Genomic DNA, 19770 nt, shown 5'->3' on the forward strand with positions numbered 1-19770 from the left:
TGGGCGCTTTTGATCAAGGGGGATCCACTCTATGACCGCCTTGGCCCACCGGCCATCGGTTCTTCTTGCTACGCGACCAGCCCCATTTCCATATTTCAATTCTTTTACTCTCTTGACGGCCTTGTATATTTTTGTGTGTTCTCTAAAATCCATGTGCGGGTCTTCCTATCTTGTCCCGTGATACCGAGCATGTCTCTTTCTTTGTGCCACGCGTGGCTTTTGTATTGTATTGTGAGCTTAGGGCCCAGGTTTCGCCGATGTACATTAGAGCAGGTAGCACAAACAGCCTGTGTCAACCTGGGGACCAAGTATCCACTGCAGGATGGCTTCCCAGAGCTCCCTCCGTAAAGGGCTTGCGTGTGGAATCGGAGATATGGAGTGCAACAGGTGTGCCAGGAGAGGAGTGTCCTTGCCCTGCCCAGCTGACAGGGAGGCTGTCCTTGCTCTTCAAGCTGGGCGTGGTGAGCGAGTCCCCGTCCCAGCTTGATCGTGCCTTTTCTCTTTTCCCAGCGAGTCGGCAGCTTCGGCTCCGGCAAGGATTTGGATCCTGAAAGGAAAGCTAAAAGCTGCAGCTCCCTGTGAAAGGAAGGGAGGCCTGGTGGGCTGGAGGCCCGGAAGCAGCCCCATCTCTGGTTTCCTTGTGAGGCAGAAGGGCAGTTCTGCGGAGGGTCTCCTTGGGGTAGATCTGGACAGATATTTTCTGGGGAAGATACTTGCAACCTTCCGGCCTCCACCGTGCAATGGTCAGAGGAGCCCTGAAAAAGGACTTTTCGGGGAATCTGTTTCTGCTCCAAGATGGATCCGACTGAGCTTTGGGGTGATGGGTGGAACGTCAGTGTCACAAACGGGACCTTGATGGGGATGTTTGACCTGCTCAGTGACGACACCACCTTGGTCTCATCGGATGTTTCGTTTGGCGTAAGGATATTCATCACCATGGTCTACCTGCTGGTGTGCGCGGGGGGCCTCTTGGGAAACAGCCTAGTGATGTACCTCATTTGCACCCAGAAGGACCGGTCCAGGGCAGCCATTAACATCTTGGTCTTTGGCCTAGCGGTGGCTGACTTCCAGTTCTCCCTGATGCTGCCTTTCTGGGCCACGGAGATGGCCTTGGATTTCCAGTGGCCCTTTGGCCGAGCCTTGTGCAAAGCCGTGCCTTCCCTGACTCTTCTCAGCATCTACGCCAACGTCTTCTTGCTTACGGCCATGGGGATCACCCGCTACTGGTCGGTGGTCTCGGTGGTGAAGGATGGGTTAAGGATGACGCCCCAAGCAGCCAAGTGCATCGCTGCTGCCCTTTGGGCCCTGGCGGCGGTGCTCACCGTACCGACAGCTGTCTATGCCGGAGTGGTAAACGTTGCCGGGGTGGAACTCTGCCTCTTCCAGTTTCCCAGCCAGTATCACCTGGGGGTCTACCAGCTTCAGAGAGTGGTGTTTGCCTTTGTGATCCCCTTGGCGGTCATCCTGACTTCTTACCTGCTCCTCCTCCGGTTTCTCAGATCCCACCACATTACCAGCCACAGCCTAACGCGGCATAACCGGGTTGCTGCCACCGTCCGCCTCGTGGTCGGCTGCTTCTTCATCTGCTGGTTCCCTAACCACGTGGTCACTGTCTGGGGCATTCTGGTGAAATTCGGGGCTCTGCCGCTGGACGCCACCTTTCACTATCTCCAGACTTACGTCTTTCCATTGACCACCTGTTTGGCTCACGCCAACAGCTGCCTCAACCCCATCATCTACTGCCTGATCCGCCGTGAGTTCCAAGAAGCCATGAAGGACACTTTCCGCCGGCTGTCCTCCATCGCCTCCTACCAGTTGTTCTCCTCCCACAAGCCCTCAGAGGAGGGAGAGCTGGTGGCTCTGCCTCCCGGCCCGTCTGATGCTCCCCGCAGTCCTCAAAGCGGAGCAAAGGAGGAGACAGCCTTCTCCACCCTCTTGGAAGCAGAAAAAGAGGATGGTGCAGCTGAAGGACTCTGAGTAGCATCTTCTGGGCCTTGGGGAAGTGTTCTGTCAGGAAGTTTCTTCCTAGTTCTAAGATATTTAATTAGGGATTCATTAGTTTAAGGTAAGGTTTCCCCTGCACATGTGTGCTAGTCGTTTCCAACTCTAGGGGCCGGTGCTCATCTCCGTTTCAAAGCCGAAGAGCCAGCGCTTGTCCGAGGACGTCTCCGTGGTCATGTGGCCGGCACGACTAGACACCAAAGGTGTATGGAACGCTGTGACCTTCCCACTGTAGTGGTCCCTGTTTTTCTACTTGCGTTTTGACGTGCTTTCGAACTGCTAGGTTGGCAGAAGCTGGGACGCGTAACAGGCGCTCCCTCTGTTACGCGGCACTCGGGATTCGACCCGCCAAACTGCCAACCTTCTGATTGACAAGCTCAGCGTCCTAACCCACTGAGCCACCGCGTCCCTCTCTATTCATTAGTTAGGGACAATTAATTAACAGGTCCTCCTGGCCTTCCACCACAGACCAGTTTGTGTCCCAGAAATGAGACAGCTGTGAAAAAAAGAGACAGAAATGAGACAGGCCAAGATTGGGTTGAAAGCTGGATTGGGGAAGTCAAGGGGGGGGCGAAACGACCACTAGGCCTTTGCATGCCTGTCTCTGAGTTCATTGAAGGCTGATCCAGTCCAGTTCTAAACGTCTGCTCGTCTTTCACTTTTCTCCTTGGTTCCCGCTCTCCGGGTGTGCTTTTTCTGAACTGCAGCCACATGGAAGGAAAATCATGTGCTGTGCATATTTTCCTTGGAGGATGGACACTAATGAACATCTTTTTTTTTTTTTGGCCAAAAGGGTCAGGGAGAACTTTGGCAAGGTGGGGCAATGTACAGTGAGGATGTGTGTCGAGGATACTGTGCGTATTTACACAACACTGCATTCCTAGGTGAAGAGCCAGGCCAGGCCACCTGCCTGTTTTGGACACAAATGACCTGAAGGAAGCCAAAAGTTCAGGTGTCTTGCTTGGACTTTTGCGTTGTTAGCCCAGCTAAATGAAACCTCCACTTTCTGAGACAGTCTACCTGCGAATCATCTACTGGCTGGATGCCAATGGCAAGGGAAGGCCACCGGCACGAAGACTTGGTGCAACTTCTCACACGCCTTGGCTTGGGTTCCACTCGCAAAGAACTGCAAGGGGTGATGACAGCCTTGCTTCCTGCCAGAGCACCTCCTGAACTCGGCTCCCTCCGGCTCCGTGTTCTTGCAGAGGAAGAAAAAGAGGGGACTCATTTTTACGCTGCTGCCTGCCATGAACTGGGAGCAGTTAAAAGGAAGGAGCCAGCCAGGCTAAGGTCACAGTTTGGACCATCCGGGGCAAAACAGCCGTAATCAGGTTTTTAGCAAACACAATAAACCCAGCTTTCCATTTCCTTTGCAGAGGAATTCAAATGTTAGTCAAAACAGAGGTGCAGATTGGGGGCGGGGGGGGGGAATACACCGACTGCCCTCCAGGATGAGGCAAGGGAAACGTAGGACCGAGGCTCTTTCGGTAGCCGGCACAAGGCGAGTGGGGCTTTGTAACATTTAATCTCTTTTAATATTTGTATTCATTGTTTTTATTGTTGTTTTATTGTTGTTAGTCGCCCTGAGTCCTTCGGGAGATAGGGCGGCATACAAGTCCCATAATTAAATGAAATTAAACTGCTCTTCTGCCCGTCCACAGAGAATCCCCCAAGGATCTGCTCAGGAATTCTCCTGGGCCCCTTTCTTTCTCTCAGCTGGCCCCAACCAACCACACAGGGCTGTCTGGAGGCGGGAGTGAAAACATGGGACTTTGAACCCCCTGCAGAAAAATGGGAAATAAATCCAGGGGACAAGAGTAACTGCCAAGTCCCATTAATGTAGAGGCAATCCAAATATGGTTTCTGTGATCTGTACTGCAGATTATCTGTAATCCCCGTAATCCAAATGGGTTTGCTGAGGCAGTAGAAGGGGTGTGTGTGTTCTTCCTCTTCCCTTCTACCCAACGCCATTCTTTTGGAATCACAGAATCCTAGGACTGGCGGGACCTGGGAGGTCTTCTGATCCAAGGGCAGGAGACATTATTTCAGGGCTAGGCAACCTTGGCTCTTTGATGACTCAAGGACTGCCAGAATTCCTGAGCCAGCCAGCCCCGACTTATTTTGCTCTTCACCTTTTTCACCCTGCTGTCTTCGTTGCCCAATCCTGCTTCATTGGAGGAGGGGGAAAAAAATCCACAATGCATTCTGGGTAAACAGGATGGTACGGGAGAAGCACATTTGGAGAAGCAAGAGAGTTTCCAAGCGTTTCTGCACGCCGAAGACTAAACCTCGTCTATGCTTCTTTAGTTTCTTGTCAGAATAAATAATCCATTTCATTCATTCCCCTACTTTGGGAGAGATTATTGAAAACTCAGCTAGTGGATTAATCTAATTCCCTGTTTGCACAAGAGATTTCATTAAAGAACCGACGTGTTCCAATTTGCACAAACCCTCAGAAGACCGAGCAAACTAACCAAGTCTGAGAAGTTAATAAAAATTTAGCAGGTTGTGCAAATACAGCCTCAGTGCTAATAAAAATAAAGGATGAAGTGCACGTTGCTAAGGAAGGCTGGGCTCCATCAATGAATAAACATATAAACCGAAGGGCCCCCTCGGAGAGAAATTGGATTGAAACAAGCAGAGAAGTTTTGGAGCAAGGAAACGCTCCAGCTGTAGCTTTACGCGCTTTGGGTTTGCTCAGAATCAACTGCAGATTTTACCCAAGGGACATTCGTGGGAAAAACGTTCGTTTTATTAGTGCCGTCCGGTGTTTGGCAAACTAAGCCGAACTCGGTGTACCCGGTCCCTGTCAGTGCCGTCGGATTCCAGTGTTTGATACGAAAGACCAAAGTCCATCGGGCTGACAGGTTCCTTCTCAGCTTCCTGAACTTTTATAGTTCACAAAGGTGAGAAAAAAGTGGAACTGGACAACGCCTTCTCTTTTCCCCCCTCCCCCAGCCTACTTCGACGCTTCCAAGAAGAAACGGGTGTCTCTTGCTATCCCCTGCCAACGCCGCAGGACAGCAAAATGACCCAACGAGGGTGGCTTGCAATCCCCCACACTTCTAAAGGCAATCTGGCCCTCCAGCTGTGTCTGCACACTCCCACGAGGGGCCGTTGGTTGCTTTCTGCAAATGTTTTGCAACTCTTCAGAAGCTGCCTTCCCCTGAAGAGAGAGGTCTGGGGTCTCTGCCTCACTCTTAGGCAGGGTGAGAATTTCTTCCAGAGTGCTCTAAGTGGCGACTTTAAACTGACTTGGATGGTTGCTGTGTAGAAAATTGGGTGTTTTGTCATACATTAGAGTATAGAATAGAATATAGAGTATAGAGTATAGAATAGAATATAGAATAGAATATAGAATAGAAGCTGGAAGGGACCTTGGAGGTCTTCTAGTCCAGCCCCCTGCTCAAGCAGGAGTCCCTATATCATTTCAGACAAATGGATGTCCAATCTCTTCTTAAAAGCCTCTAGGGATGGAGCATCTGCAACATCTGGTGGCAGGCTGTTCCACTGGTTGATTGTCCTCACTGTTAGGAAGTTTCTCTTTAATTCCAGGTTGCTTCTCTCCTTGACTAATTTCCCATCCATTGTTTCTTTTTCTTGCCTCCTGGTGCTTTGGAGAATACGTTGACCCCCCTCATCTTTGGGGCAGCCCCTCAAATACTGGAAGACTGCTATCATGTCTCCCCTGGTCCTTTTCTCTAGACTAGCCAAACCCAGTTCCTGCAACTGTTTTTCCTATGTTTTAGTCTCCAGCCTGGAACTTCCTGAAAAATAAATTACTGAAGACTTCCTTCCCCATTTCTTCCCCGGGAGAGATGGAAAGAGACATGAAAAACAGGGAGGCTACAACCTCTGGAGTGGGATGACCTAACAAGAGGCCAGGACACTCGACTCTCCCAGGGTTGGACTAGACCAGGGTTAGGCAACCTTGCCTCTTTTATGACTGGTGGACTTCAACTCCCAGGATTCGTGAGCCAGCCATGCTGAGGGGAAGGAGAGGTTTCCAAGCTGAGCTATGCTGGCTGAGGAATTCTGGGAGTTGAAGTCTACAAGTCATGAAGGGGCCATAGGTACCCCATGCTGGCTCAGGAATTGTGGGAGTTGAAGTCCACGACTCCTAAAGTGGCATAGGCCAGGGGTAGGCAACCTTGGCTCTTTTGTGACTTGTGGACTTCAACTCCCAGAATTCCTCAGCCAGCCACGCTGAGGGGAAAGGGACAGGTTTCCCAGCTGAGCCATGCTGGCTCAGGAATTCTGGGAGTTGAAGTCCCCGAGTCATGAAGGGGCCATAGTTCCCCCCATGCTGGCTCAGGAACTCTGTGAGTTGAAGTCCACGAGTCATAAAAGAGCCAAGGTTGATCCTCCAGGTACCAACTCCACAGTTCTCGCTCTACAATTCCATCTCAAAGACACCACGCTCTTCCCGTGAGAATTTCCCCCAGATGCTTTGCTTCTTTGAAAAATATTTCATTAATTGAAAGGACGGACTAGTCTTCCCCAAATGGGTCAGTCAAAAGGGGAACGTTCTCCGTGGTGTGCAGAGGGGCGGCTGTGAGGCCCGCAAAGTAGCCCGGGGCCCGTGAGTTGAGGGTGAGGGTCCGGCACCAGAGAAAAGCCCCCATCTGCTTTTTTGCATACCAGCAGTGGGACCTGCCGAATTGTCTCAAAAGTTGCAAGCGTATTTCAAAGTTACAGGTAGCCCTCAACTTACGGCCTCAACGGAGCCTCAGATTTCTGTTGCTAAGTGAGAAATTTGGTTAAGCGAGCTTTGCCTTATTTGACGACCTTTCTTGCTACGTTTGTGGAGTGAATCGCCGTAGTTGTTCAGCCGGTAACATGGTTGTGAAGCGAATCCGGCTTCACCCCATTGCTTGTCAGGTCGCAAATGGGAGATCTCACCTGACCCCGGGATGCTGCGACCGTCGTTAACTGTGAGGCAGTCGTCAAGCCTCCCAATGTAAATCACGTGACCGTGGGGGAATGCTGCAACGGTCATTAAGTGTGAAGAATGGCCTTAAGTCACTTTCTCAGTGCCCTTGTAATGTCAAAGGGTCACTAAACAAACGGTTGTAAGTTGAAGACTGCCTGGGAAATGATTTAAGATTCAAGACATAATGCTACGTTCATATGAAGGCGAAGCAGCACTGTAGGGTTGATGGATCACCTGCCGGTCAGGCTGCTTTAAGTTGCCCCCTCTGGGAAACGGTTTCTGTCCTACCTCCGTGTCCGGGAACGGAGCGCAGGCAGCTGGTCCGGCCTGTGGCTCTTCTGACTGCCACAATCCAAGCATCTGGTTGGCCTTTGCCTGGCGCTGCCACTTGGGCCCTGCTCTCGCGCTCTTCGGAGGACACTTCCTGGCCTCACAAGGCTGCGTGTTGCTCCCACCTGGGGGCGTCATGGGCCGCCACAAACGGGCACTGGTGCTGTGGCCGGAGGAAGGGGCCGAGTCTCCGCCTGGCCTTGCCAGGGCTCTTTCCTGGCCATCCATTCTTCCCAGGTCCGCGAGAGGCCCGAGGGCAAAGGCCAAGGGCTTTCTGCACTGCCAAGGGCCCGGGTGTTCCCCACGAGTTGTGCCCGCGGCTCGGGGGAGGATCACCTCCCAAAGGGCCCTCCTAAGGGCCCAGGGTTTTCTCCTGGGCACAAATGCTCCAGGGCAGCTTCCAAGCCTGGATCTGCAGGGACCAGACATCCAGGCCTTTCCCAGACCACGCGCTCTCCTCTCTCCAGTGCGTCCTCCAAGTGTTGCTTGCCAGCCCTTCTCCTCCTCCTTCCGACCCCATTCTCCTCTAACGCTGATGATGTTACCTAGTTGGGTCATGAAATGTCTGCGAGAAAACAACCAAGCTCTGAGAGCACCGAGGACCCCACAGTTGTCATCCTCCTCCTCCTCCTCTCCTCCTCCTCCACTCTGTTCTAGCCCTGATGATGTTACCTAGTTGGGTCATGAAATGTCTGCAAGGAAAGAAGCCAGCTCCGAGACAACCAAGGACTCCTCCTCCTCCTCCTCTTCTTCCTCTCTGTAAACCCCTCTAGCACTGATGATGTTCCCTAGTTGGGTCGTGAAACGTCTGCAAGAAAACCACGAAACTCAGAGAGCACCAAGGTCCCTGCAATCCCCCTCCTCCTCCTCCCAACCCCATTCCTTTCTAACACCGATGAGGATATCTAGTTTGGATCATGACCCCAGGGTCCTCCTCCTCCTCCTCTACCTCGGCCTTCGGGGGAGGGGGTCAACCCAACGCTCTGCACCCCCCCGTCCCCCAGCAAAGTGGACACGCGTTCTTGGTTTTCGTATCTTTAATTAAACTTTTCCGGTCCATTTTTTTTCTTTTACAAGTTAAATCAACAGGAAAACAATAAACCATTTTTATCTTCATATACATTTATTTTAAAAAAAATCACTCTCCTGTGTTATTTTTCTTTTTTTTTTTAAAAAAAAAAGTCCTTCGTGGCACCTTTTTTTTTTTTTTTAAAGTTTTCTGTTAAGAAGTGTTACTGGCCAGAATAGCAAGAGTTTTTTTTTTTTAAATCAGTAAAAGAAAAATCTCTCTCCTTTTAAGGGTGGAAAAGGAATTTTTAAAAATGGCTAAAGTGAGAGAAATATGGATCGGAGGGTGGTTCCATAGAGAAAGCAGAAGGATGTTTGGGGGCTTCTGGCTTTTCCTTGAAATTGGGATGGAATTGACCGGAATAGCATCTTAAAGAGAAGTGGTGATTTTTATTTATTTTTAAAAATTCCACAAGGACGAGAGAGACCCCGTTTGCAATTTGCACAATTCCTTCTTGTCCTTTTTTTTCCGTTTCTTCCGATGGGGGAATTTGTTCTTGGGATAACTGTCTCAAGGAGGGATCAAATCAATTTGAGCAATTTCCTGCATTTGTTTCGACCAGGCACACTCAGGCCATAAGCTGAGTGGGTGGGCAAATTGTGTCAATGGCAATGTAAAAAAAAGAAAGAAAGAAAGAAAGAAAGAAAGAAAGAAAGAAAGAAAGAAAGAAAGAAATCACATCTAATTTTATTTCCAATCAAGCTAGAATTCCAGCCAATTTCCAACTCAATTTCTAATCCCTGATGTTTTCCCTGATACGTATTTTTAATGCAAAGATCCCACTCATGGTTAAAAAATGTGGTTAAAAAATCCTGAAAATTGTGGATTTCCTCCTACTCCCCCACCACCCCCAATTTAAAAAAAAAAACAACTCTGAATTTTCATAGCACAATCTAAATTTCCAAACGGAGATAGTGGTCTGCAATCCCAGCAATGCGATATAGGTGGAGAGCATCAAGCTGGAAGACAGAAAACATTTCTTTCCCGGGTGGAAGAAAGAACGGCTTCGCTGCAAATTTAGGTTGCAAAAAAATATCCCCAACGGTTTTTATTTTTATTTTTATTTTTAACCGGTCGTGTTTATGACATCATTTCCACACAGGCATGAAGTATTCATTTGTGGAACATCTGCATTTCTACAGACCCCAAATCTCTCTGGGATCTATTTCCCCCAAACCGATAAGAGTTAAGTTGAGAGATTCAAAATACAGGCCGTTCCCTTAAAGCCGAACGAGTTAGATCTCCTTTTAAGCCGTGGGCAACAAGTCAGAGTTTGATGTTTGGTAACAAATTTCCTCTCTTGGGGGAGAGCGAGAAGTAACTCAAAAACTCCTCCTTTCAAGGGAAACACGTTGGGTTTCCAAAAAGGGAAAGCTCCCTCAACTAAACAAACCTGATTATCAGAAAGAGCAGCTTGTGAAGGTGAAGAAAAAAAAAAACCAGTCCGGAGCACGGAATTGACTGAGTTGCAACTAATGTTAAGAATTTAAGGACCTCGAGGATCTCCCCCCCCCCCTTGGTTGACTGTCTCTTTGCTCTTTTAAGGTAGAGGTGGGGGGGGGGCCGCGACCAGAAATCTCACTACTTTCCCTGCCCTGAACGTTCGTAGAGACCCCTGAACGTTTTTTAAACAAAAGCAGAAACAGCTGAAAAACAATTAACAATAATTTAAAAACTCATCTTCCGTCGGGATGGGCCGGCTTCCGCCCCGGTTTGCAAAATAAATAAAATAAAAAATAAAATTAAAAAAAAATTAAACTTCAGGAAGTACAGTAGGAGTGGCGAGGGTCCGAATCAGCCGAGCCCGTCAGGTCCGGCGGCCTTTATGGTCCCCAGAGGGCCCCCCCCGCCTGAACCCGTCAATAGGAGGGAGAGAAAGGAAGGTTTCCTACTACCCTTTTGTGCACCCTTGACCAATGCCAACAGCCACCCACAACCGTGGTCCCTGGGGACGGGGCAACGCAATGGACTGCCCTTCGTGCCCACTCTCGGGACCTGCTTTTCCTCGACCTCCCCCCCCCTCCCCAACCAGCCCAGGTCGAAGTTCACATGGGGCGGCCTTTCAAGTCCCTGAAACACCCCGGTGTGACTGCGATGGAAGAAAAGGGGTGGGAGGGGTAGGTGGGACCGGCAGGGGAACCCGTGGTGGTCCTGCGAGGCAGTTTCCCCCCCCCCGTCTTGGCACCATCTAACTGCCCAGGAGGTCTCCGTCGCCACCAGCGTTGGATTCCTGGATGCTCTCCACCTCCTCTGGAATGTCCTGCATCCTCGGGAAATCTGAAAAGCAGTGAGAGGCGTTCCTGAATGGGGGAAGCACCGCCCTGACGGAGCCCGGAGGGCTTCTTCCACCACGTGCAGAAGGCGGAATCGGCATTTATTTATTGAATGTATAACCACCACCCCCTTCTCACCACTCAAAGCCCCTCTACTCTCCTTTGCTGGAGCACAGCTGGACTCAGCTGGGGAGGGGGGGAGGGCAAGGCTCCAAGGGCCTGGCTAAGGGGGCCAAGTGGCACCTGGCTGCCCCCTGGCGGTTACAACCACAACCGACCCCCCCCAATTGACGTCGCAAAGTGAAACATTTGTTCAGTGTCCCATAATTAGGATTTTTCTTGCCACGGTTCTTCAGGGAATCGTTGCATTTCTTAAGGCAGCAACCCGGTTGTTAAGTGAATCCGGCTTCCCCATCGGCTGCCAGAAGGTCACAAAAGGGGGTCACCTGACCTCGGGACACTGCAACCGTCGTAAGTATGAGCCGGTTGCCAAGCATCTGGATTTTGATCCAATGACCAGAATGATGCTTGCGATGGTCTTAAGTCCCTTTTTTTGTGTGTGTGCAAGGTAGCGTTGTAACTCCGAACCGTTGTCACTAAAGGAGCTGTGGTAAGTCGAGGGCTACCCGTAGCCGGCTGCGGCTGGTCGGGAAAGAGGGTGGCTGGCTCGGCCGTCCTCACGGTGGGTGCTCCAACTCACCTCGGGGGCTGGATGGGGGAGAGTGGGAGTTGCCCAGGCCCCCCTCCTCCATCAACACCTGCAGATGCTCCTCTGTTTCCTCCTGTAGTTGGCCCGGGAAGGCCGCCTCGTCCCGTTGGCCACCGGAGAAGGTCCGGTGCAGGGAATGGCAGCCGGGCGAGAGTGGCTCTCCTGTTCGGTTCGGCTGTTGAGAGGAAAAGGGGCGAGAAGAGCCGGAGTTAAGCCCCCTCCCCGAGGAAGAGCTTCAGTTGCTAAAAGGCGTGCCCGGCCCTCTGCGTCAGAGAAGGACCATCTGGTTGAAGGGCCTTCAAAAGCATCCCTCCATCAGCTGGAAGGGACCTCGGAGGTCTTCTAGTCCAACCCCCGGCTCATGCAAGAGACCATTTCAGACAAGTGGCTGTCCAGTCTCTTCTTCAAAGCCTCCAGTGATGGAGCACCCACAACTTCTGGAGGCAGGTAGTTCCGCTGGTTAACTGTCCTCACTCTTAGGAAGTTTCTCCTTAATTCCAGGATGCTTCTCTCCTTGATTAGTTTCCATATATTGATTCTTGTCCTGCCTTCTGGTGCTTTGGACAATAGGTTGACACCCCCCCTCTCTTCTTTGTGGCAGCCCCCCCAATACTGGAATAGTGTCACTCTTAGTCCTTCTTTTCTCTAAACTGGACTCTTCCCTTGCTTGGACTGAAGCTCCAGGGCTTCCGGTGTCAGCTACTGAGCAAACACTTCCCCCAAAGCCCCAGCTGCTCTTCCTGGGGTCTTCAAACTTGGCCCTTCATGACTCGTGGACTTCAACTCCCAGAATTCCTCAGCCAGCGTGGCTCAGCTTGGAAACCTCTCCCTTCCCCCTCAGCGTGGCTGGCTGAGGAATTCTGGGAGTTGAAGTCCACAAGTCATGAAGGAGCCATAGTTCCCCCATGCTGGCTCAGGAATTGTGGGAGTTGACGTCCACAAGTCATAAAAGGGCCAGGTTTGAAGACCCCTGGTTTAGAGTATAGGCCAGGGGTAGGCAACCTTGGCTCTTTGATGACTCGTGGACTTCAACTCCCAGAGTTCCTGAGCCAGCATGGGGGACCTATGGCCCCCCTCATGACTCGTGGACTTCAACTCCCAGAATTCCTGAGCCAGCGTGGCTCAGCTTGGAAACCTCTCCCTTTCCCCTCAGCGTGGCTGGCTCAGGAATTCTGGGAGTTGAAGTCCACGAGTCATCAAAGAGCCAAGGTTGCCTAGCCCTGCGGCCTTGGCCCGGGAGGCTGCAAGGCCAGGGCACGGGCCTCTCCTAACCCCAGGCAACGCTTCCCTTCGGCCCCAGAGGGATCCTGCAGCTCTTGACCTCTCGGCCCAGAGTTGGCCGCGAGTCAGGTTGCCTTGTGGCTTGCAGAGATCAGCAGCCTTCTTCCCCCCTCCCCCCCCTCCACACTTCTAGCTGCCTTGACATTTCGAGTGAGGTCTCTTTTTTTGCAGCTAGATCTAGGAAGAATCTGACAAAGGGAATGGAGACGCAATAAATGAATGAGCACCACCACAACAGCCGGGCCAAAGGGCAGAGCCCACATTGGGGGGGATCAGGCTAGAAGGCAGTTTGCAGCAGGGCACAGCTCCCTGGCTAGCCCTTGGAAACCCCTGGGGGGGGGCTTAAAAAGACCAGGTACCGCCAGGAGACACACACACACACACACACACACACACCAGTCCCTTGGGCACTCACTGGAGGAGGGATGAAGCTTTGGTACAAAGCGTCTCCGGCAGGCAAACTGCGCCTCCGGGGGTCAGCCCCTTTCCGTACCCAGACGGCTTCCAGGGGCGCCCGGTGTGCGGCCAGCTGCCTCCGGGCCTCGTCCGCCTCTCGCTCCAGCCGTTGCCTCTCCCCCTCGCTCTCCCGCAGCCGGGCCTCCAGGACGGCCACCTCCTGGGCCTTCTCCTGGCCCAGTTGCCGGCAGCGGTTCAGCTCCTGCTGCAAGAGCGCGTGCTGCTTCTGCAAGAGGGAGAGCTCCGTGCTTTGCTGGTCGGCCGGCGGGCCCTCTTGGCAGGAGTTGCTGCGGCTCAGCCGCCGTTCCCGCTGGCGTTCCCCGGCCTCGGGTGGCTGGAAGGCCAGGAGGGAGTCCTGATGTGCCAGGATGCCCTGAGGGAGGAAGAGGAAGAGGGCAGCAGGCAGGTTCTCTGGCTCTGGGTTCCCGGCTCTGCATGTCGGGGGCTGACCTCGGCTCAGGTGAGCTTCCAATCCCCGCCTTCCTCCTCCAGTCCAACCTTCCCCCCACTCGCCCCCCGTTACCAATGTCAGGCTGTCTGCTCATGAAGCTTGGATAGGAGAGAGGCAGCCAGGACAGCTGCTCTGCTTGGCGCGAACAGCAGGGCAGAGCCGTCGCCCCCAGGTCAGCCTGGGGCGCAGCTTTCGATAGGATTAAAGGGAGAGCCATTGTCTTAGCAGCGTCCCACTAACTATTAAGGTCAAGGTAAAGGTTCCCCCGCACATGCGTGCTAGTCGTTTCCGACTCCAGGGGCCGGTGCTCATCTCTGTTTCAAAGCCAAAGAGCCAGCGCTTGTCCGAGGACGTCTCCGTGGTCATGTGGCCAGCACGACTAGACGCCAAAGGCGCACGGAACGCCATTACCTTCCCACCGTAGCGGTCCCTGTTTTTCTCCTTGCGTTTTTACGTGCTTTCGAACTGCTAGGTTGGCAGAAGCTGGGACGAGTAACAGGCGCTCAACTCTGTTACGCGGCACTCGGGATTCGACCCGCCAAACTGCCGACCTTCTGATCGACAAGCTCAGCGTCCCAACCCACTGAGCCACAACGTCCCTTCACTAACTATTAGCATAAGTTTAATAGCCCTTTGATGGAGGGTCTCACCTGCAATCCGTGGAGTAGGGAATAGAGGCTCTTGAGGTGCTGGAGCATCTCCTGGAGAAATGGGGAAGAGGAGGCTGCGTTCCGTCTGGCCAGACCAAGCTACCCCCTCCACCTACCCCACCCCACCCCGAGCAAGGGCACCACACCGTCCTTGCTTCTCTCCTGGCAACTCCTCAGGCATGCATCCCACTCACCTCCTGCAGTCCTTTGTGCTGCAACTGGTTGCCATTTCCATCCTAAGGGAGGAAGGAATCACAATGCCAAAGCTCAGCAAAGGATGGGAATCTGGGCCAGCTCAAAACAGAAGGGTGGCCAAGATCTCTCCCCCCCCACCCCCACCCCCGGTTCCTGATGGGCCCAAGGACCAGTCCTCCCTCCTGCAGGATCCCCTCCCCCAATTTCCCAGCCACCCCAGCCAAGCCACAGGTTGCCTGAAAGCTCAGGACTGGCTGCCGAACGTCTCAGGTTTTGCACAAGCACCGGGGTCTTTAGCAGAAGCTCCCAATTTTCCTAGCAAGAAGCCATTTTTATCCCCCTCCCACAACTAGCCTGGAGCCAAGCTGGGAGAAAGCATTTCTAAAGGAATTTCAAGAGGTGGAGATTTCCACCAGCCTCCTTGGGCGAAAAACCAAAAGCAAAAAGCAAATTAAAAAAAATCAGTTTCCCTATGGATTTTTTTTTAATTAGCCTTCTTGTGGAAAGCTTGAAAAGCTCAAGCAGCCCACTGCACGTGGCGGATAAAGCGTGGCCAGTGGGAGGTTCTGGTCCTCAGCAAAGGGGGCTGCCAAGTCCGGCTACAGCACCGAAATTTAATTTTAATAATTTAATAATTTAATTTGTATACCGAAAGAGGGGAGGGACGGGCTGGGCTGTCCAGCTGCTCCCCAAAGCTCACCCGGTGGTTTGAATCCGCCTCAAGCCTGGCAATCTCGAGAGCGTGGTTCGTATTTCCAGTTTCGCCATCTGTGGGAAGAGAAGGGGAGTGGGTTATGGCTCCAGAAAGTGAATGCAAAAGTTCTCAAACCGTGACTGGAGCACCAAAATCAGGGGCGAAAAGAGAGGAATCTTCCCCAGACTGTTCCGTTTCATTTCAGCCTTGTCCTCTAGACCAGGGCTTTTCAACCTTTTCACCCACCGCACCGCTTTTAGGATAGGGCAACATCCGAGTAACACCAGTCGCCTAGCAAGGGGTCAAAAACGTGATGACCAAAAAAAAAAAAAAAGTGATGAAGTACAGCTAGTCCTCGACTTACAACATTTCGCTTAGTGACTGTTGGAAGTTACAAGGGCACTGGAAAAAGTGCCCCCCCCCAAGCCACAGCCGAGCAAGACACCTGCCTGCCCACCGGGCAGTTCTAGGATGGTCGCGTACCATCTGCCAGGTGCCAATGTACCACAGGGGGGTACCCGTACCACTGGTTGAAAAGCCCTGCTCTACTGCCATCCACCCTCGCAAAGAAAAATTAATCAGAAAGGTCAGTTTTAATTTACCGGTAATTTAATTTTTTAAATCCCATTTATATCCCGCCCTTCTCCGAAGACTCAGGGCGGCTTACAATCTAAGAAGCACAAATCAATGTGCTTGCACAGAGGACTTTAATTTTAATTTTATCTTAATTTCTGTACTTATTATATGTTATTGTTGTTAGCCGCCCTGAGTCCTTCGGGAGATAGGGCGGGATATAAGTCCCATTAATAAATAAATAAATAAATAAATAAATGTGCTTAGCAATAGCCTTCATTCTATGTCTATGCCTGCTCATTAGGGCTTTCGGCCCCATCTCAAGCGGCATTATTACAAAGTCAGCTTATTGCCCCCAACAATCTGGGTCCTCATTTGACCTACCTGGGAAGGATGGAAGGCTGAGTCAACCTTGAGCCTGGTGGGACTCGAACCTGCACTAATTGCAGGCAGCTGGTGTTACTTAAGGAGGCATGTGTATATGTATATGTATGTATATATATGTATGTAAATTATATATTTAATCCCATTTATATCCCGCCCTTCTCCGAAGACTCAGGGCGGCTTACAATCTAAGAAGCACAAACCAATGTGCTTAGCAGTAGCCTTAATTCTATGTCTATGCCTGCTTATTAGGGCTTTCACAAACACCCCAAGCGGCATTATTACAAAGTCAGCTTATTGCCCCCGACAATCTGGGTCCTCATTTTACCTACCTGGGAAGGACGGAAGGCTGAGTCAACCTTGAGCCTGGTGGGACTCGAACCTGCACTAATTTTATTTTATTTTATTTTATTTTAATCCCATTTATATCCCGCCCTTCTCCGAACACTCAGGGCGGCTTACAAGCTTAGCAATAGCCTTCATTCTATGTATATGCCTGCTTATTAGGGCTTTCCCCTCCCCAAGCGGCATTATTACAAAGTCAGCTTATTGCCCCCAACAATCTGGGTCCTCATTTTACCTACCTGGGAAGGACGGAAGGCTGAGTCAACCTTGAGCCTGGTGGGATGCGAACCTGCACTAATTGCAGGCAGCTGGTGTTACTTAAGGAGGGAGGCATTAGCCCACTGCTCCACCAAGGCTCTTTCCACCAAGGCTTCTGGCAACAGGGTGATCTGAGCCACAGTTCGGCGAATCGACCCAAATGCCTGGGTTGCCGCTTAGCGCAAAGCCTCTGCCAGTATGTACCAGCAGCCTACAGTGAACTTCCAGGGACCTTCTTCCTGTTGGAGAACCTCGGGGTGAGGAGATGCAAAAGGGGAACAGAATGGGACAACTCGCCACCACCAACTCGTGACTGCCAATTCGCCAGGGGGCGATTTGCTGCGGGACGACTCGCCGGGGGAAAATTCGACAATGTTATTTAATTCTTTAAAATAATTTTTTAAAAAATAATTTGAATTTTTGTCCTTCACGTTTCATTTCGTTCCTCTCCCTCCCCCTTTTTTGGACCCTTTCTTTAACGGATCTATTTCACCGTGTAAAATTTTGTCCCGCAGCAAGCTGGCTGGGGTGAATTGTCCCGTGTTGAGTTGACTGTGGCGACTCGGCCGTGGCGAGCTGGGCCCGGCAAGTTGACCCAGGAGGAAGCCGTGGGCTGAAGAAATGGTAGAAGAAAAGGGGGCTTCTTACTTGTGGCGCTACTGGGGTTTGGGCTGGCGTAGCTGCTGGGAGCCTGTGTGTGGTTCTGCTCTAGGTCCCAGCTGGGTCCCACGACGAGATCTTTCAACACTTCCACTGGGAATGTATTTGTTGGTGAAGAGAGACAGAAAAGACACACACTCACACAAATACACAAACAAGCATTTAACAAACAGATATTCTTGCTCTGTGATCATGCGTGGTTATCGGCAACATTCCCGGTGGGAACATCAATCGAAAGGATCGGTAAGTCTCTGTAGCCATCCTGATCTAGACCCCCTTAGTTTCTTCAAGAACTGAGAACTCTCTTCCTTGCAGTGGTTTACCGTGGGGAAACCTTGTGAACTCTTAAGCTTGCTCCTTCCGCTATACATTCAAGGTGGACAGTATTTAATATTCATTTGTTACGTATATGTAGGGGTGTGGGTCTATACCAGGGGTGGGCAACCTTGGCTCTTTTGTGACTCGTGGACTGCAATTCCCAGAATTCCTGAGCCAGCATGGGGGAACTATGGCCCCCTTCATGACTCGGGGACTTCAACTCCCAGAATTCCTGAGCCAGCATGGTGGAAACTTTGCCCCCTTCATGACTCGTGGACTTCAACTCCCAGAATTCCTGAGCCAGCATGGGGGAAACTTTGGCCCCTTCATGACTCGTGGACTTCAACTCCCAGAATTCCTCAGCCAGCATGGTGGAAACTTTGCCCCCTTCATGACTCGTGGACTTCAACTCCCAGAATTCCTCAGCCAGCATGGAAGCCTCTTCCTTTCCCCTCGGCATGGCTGGCTCAGGAATTCTGGGAGTTGAAGTCCACGAGTCACAAAAGAGCCAAGGTGGCCTACCCCTGGTCTCTACATATGTTGTATACAGCATGTTTAGGTGCGTGTCACGTATGTGTTTCACTTTGAGAGCGGGCAACTGCATTTCATTTTTGATGTGTGCCGTCGTGCCCGCAGTAAAAAAAAAAAGGACAAATAAAGGTGATCTTAATTCTTATTCGGTACCTTCTCTGACGGCCTCCTGGACCAGCTTCTCGCCGTGCGGGGGGTCCGACGACTCGGTGCGGAAGAGAGTGCGGGGGTTCCCCCAGGGCAAAGGGCCGTCTTTCCTGCCGCTCTGCAGAGTCAGAAGGTCTGCAAAGAGTTCTGCCTTCTCCCTGAGAAGCACCCCAATCTCCTGGTCACACTGCTGAATCTTATCTGCAGGAAGGAAGGAAGGAAAGAAGTGAAGGGGGCTGCCAGGGGAAGGTGCAGGAGGGAAAGGCAAAGTATGCCCAGGGAATTTTTTTTTATATTTTTTTTATTTTTTATTACATTTATATCCCGCCCTTCTCCGAAGACTCAGGGCGGCTTACAAGCTTAGCAATAGCCTTCATTCTATGTATATGCCTGCTTATTAGGGCTTTCCCCCCCCAAGCGGCATTATTACAAAGTCAGCTTATTGCCCCCAACAATCTGGGTCCTCATTTTACCTACCTCGGAAGGATGGAAGGCTGAGTCAACCTTGAGCCTGGTGGGACTCGAACCTGCACTAATTGCAGGCAGCTGGTGTTACTCAAAGAGGCATTAGCCCACTGCTCCACCAAGGCTCTAATGAGTTTGACCTTACCCTTCAGCTTCCTGAGAGAGGCTTCGCTCTCCGTCTCAATGATTGGGAAGTCATTCCGGTCAGGGCAGCTGCAGCGGAGAAGAAAGCAGAAAGGAGAGGTTATGTCAGAACCCACTCCAAGCCACACCTTAGGAAAGACAGACTCTTTGGAGACAAGATTATCCAAGCAGGGACTTTTACTAAAATATAGATGACAGAGCAGGGCTTTTCAACCACTGGCATGATGGCACGTGTGCCCACAGAGAGGGCTCTGTGTGCCACCTGTGGCACGCGTGCCATAGGTTCGCCACCACGGGACGAGAGCAGGTTATGGTTCAGACTAGTTCTTTAGCAAACCTCCGTCAGGCACTGGAGGTGGATGGGAGGAAAGCTGCCCCCCACCCCCACCCCCACTCACAGCTTGACACTCTGCTGGATGACCTTCATCCAGGTGTTGCGGTCATCGCGCGACGCAGCGTGAACCTCATACATCTCGGCTGGGTTGTTGCTGATCAGGAACATGCCCTTCTCCTGGTTGGCAATGTCACGGACAATGAGGTTCTCGATGGAGATGACCGTTGGCTTGTCCTGACAGGAAAGAAGTCTGTTCAGACTCTCCCCTCATAGGTAGACACGTAGGAAGGGACCTTGGAGGTCTTCTATTCCAACCCTCTGCCTCGGGCAGGAGACCTTATACCAGGGGTGTCAAACTGCCAGCCCGCATCATCCAGAAGCCGCGCCCACCCCATTGCTGGCAATGGCGAAACCGTCCCGATACATTGCGCGACGTCACGTGATGCTGCGAGTTTGACATGTCTGCCTTATAACCATGCTGGACAAATAGTTGTCCAATCTTTTCTTCAAAATCTCCAGCGATGGAGCCCCCACAGCTCTGGAAGCCATCCATTCATCACCCTCTTTAT

General features: G+C 51.6%; 2 protein-coding genes across 4 annotated transcripts in view; one reads left to right on the forward strand and one right to left on the reverse strand.

The window, feature by feature from the left end:
• Positions 1-627: 627 nt before the first annotated feature.
• Positions 628-1977, forward strand: LOC310647097 (relaxin-3 receptor 2-like; the record flags this gene model as incomplete). Its single annotated transcript, XM_083374068.1, has 1 exon — positions 628-1977. Exon 1 carries the CDS (start codon positions 796-798, stop codon positions 1975-1977), a length of 1182 nt encoding a protein of 393 aa, XP_083230194.1. The 5' UTR covers positions 628-795.
• Positions 1978-8196: 6219 nt separating this feature from the next.
• ARHGEF2 (Rho/Rac guanine nucleotide exchange factor 2) overlaps positions 8197-19770 on the reverse strand; it is a 74513-nt gene continuing 62939 nt past the window's right edge. Inside the window, exons 13-22 of one of the 3 annotated variants that reach the window (XM_083374183.1) lie at positions 19266-19435; positions 18869-18936; positions 18265-18459; positions 17251-17355; positions 14998-15116; positions 14348-14389; positions 14154-14204; positions 13090-13425; positions 11307-11490; positions 8197-10610 (exon numbers count right to left, since the gene is read on the reverse strand). In XM_083374183.1, coding sequence (XP_083230309.1) covers positions 10522-10610; positions 11307-11490; positions 13090-13425; positions 14154-14204; positions 14348-14389; positions 14998-15116; positions 17251-17355; positions 18265-18459; positions 18869-18936; positions 19266-19435 — 1359 coding nt within the window. In that variant the 3' untranslated portion in view covers positions 8197-10521. Of the gene's footprint in view, positions 10611-11306; positions 11491-13011; positions 13426-14153; positions 14205-14347; positions 14390-14997; positions 15117-17250; positions 17356-18264; positions 18460-18868; positions 18937-19265; positions 19436-19770 lie in introns of all 3 variants that reach the window. The other 2 variants (XM_083374182.1, XM_083374181.1) reach the window with 2 other exon arrangements.

The sequence above is a fragment of the Vipera ursinii genome (assembly GCF_947247035.1).
Source record: "Vipera ursinii genome assembly, chromosome: 15".
Lineage (NCBI taxonomy): Eukaryota > Metazoa > Chordata > Lepidosauria > Squamata > Viperidae > Vipera > Vipera ursinii.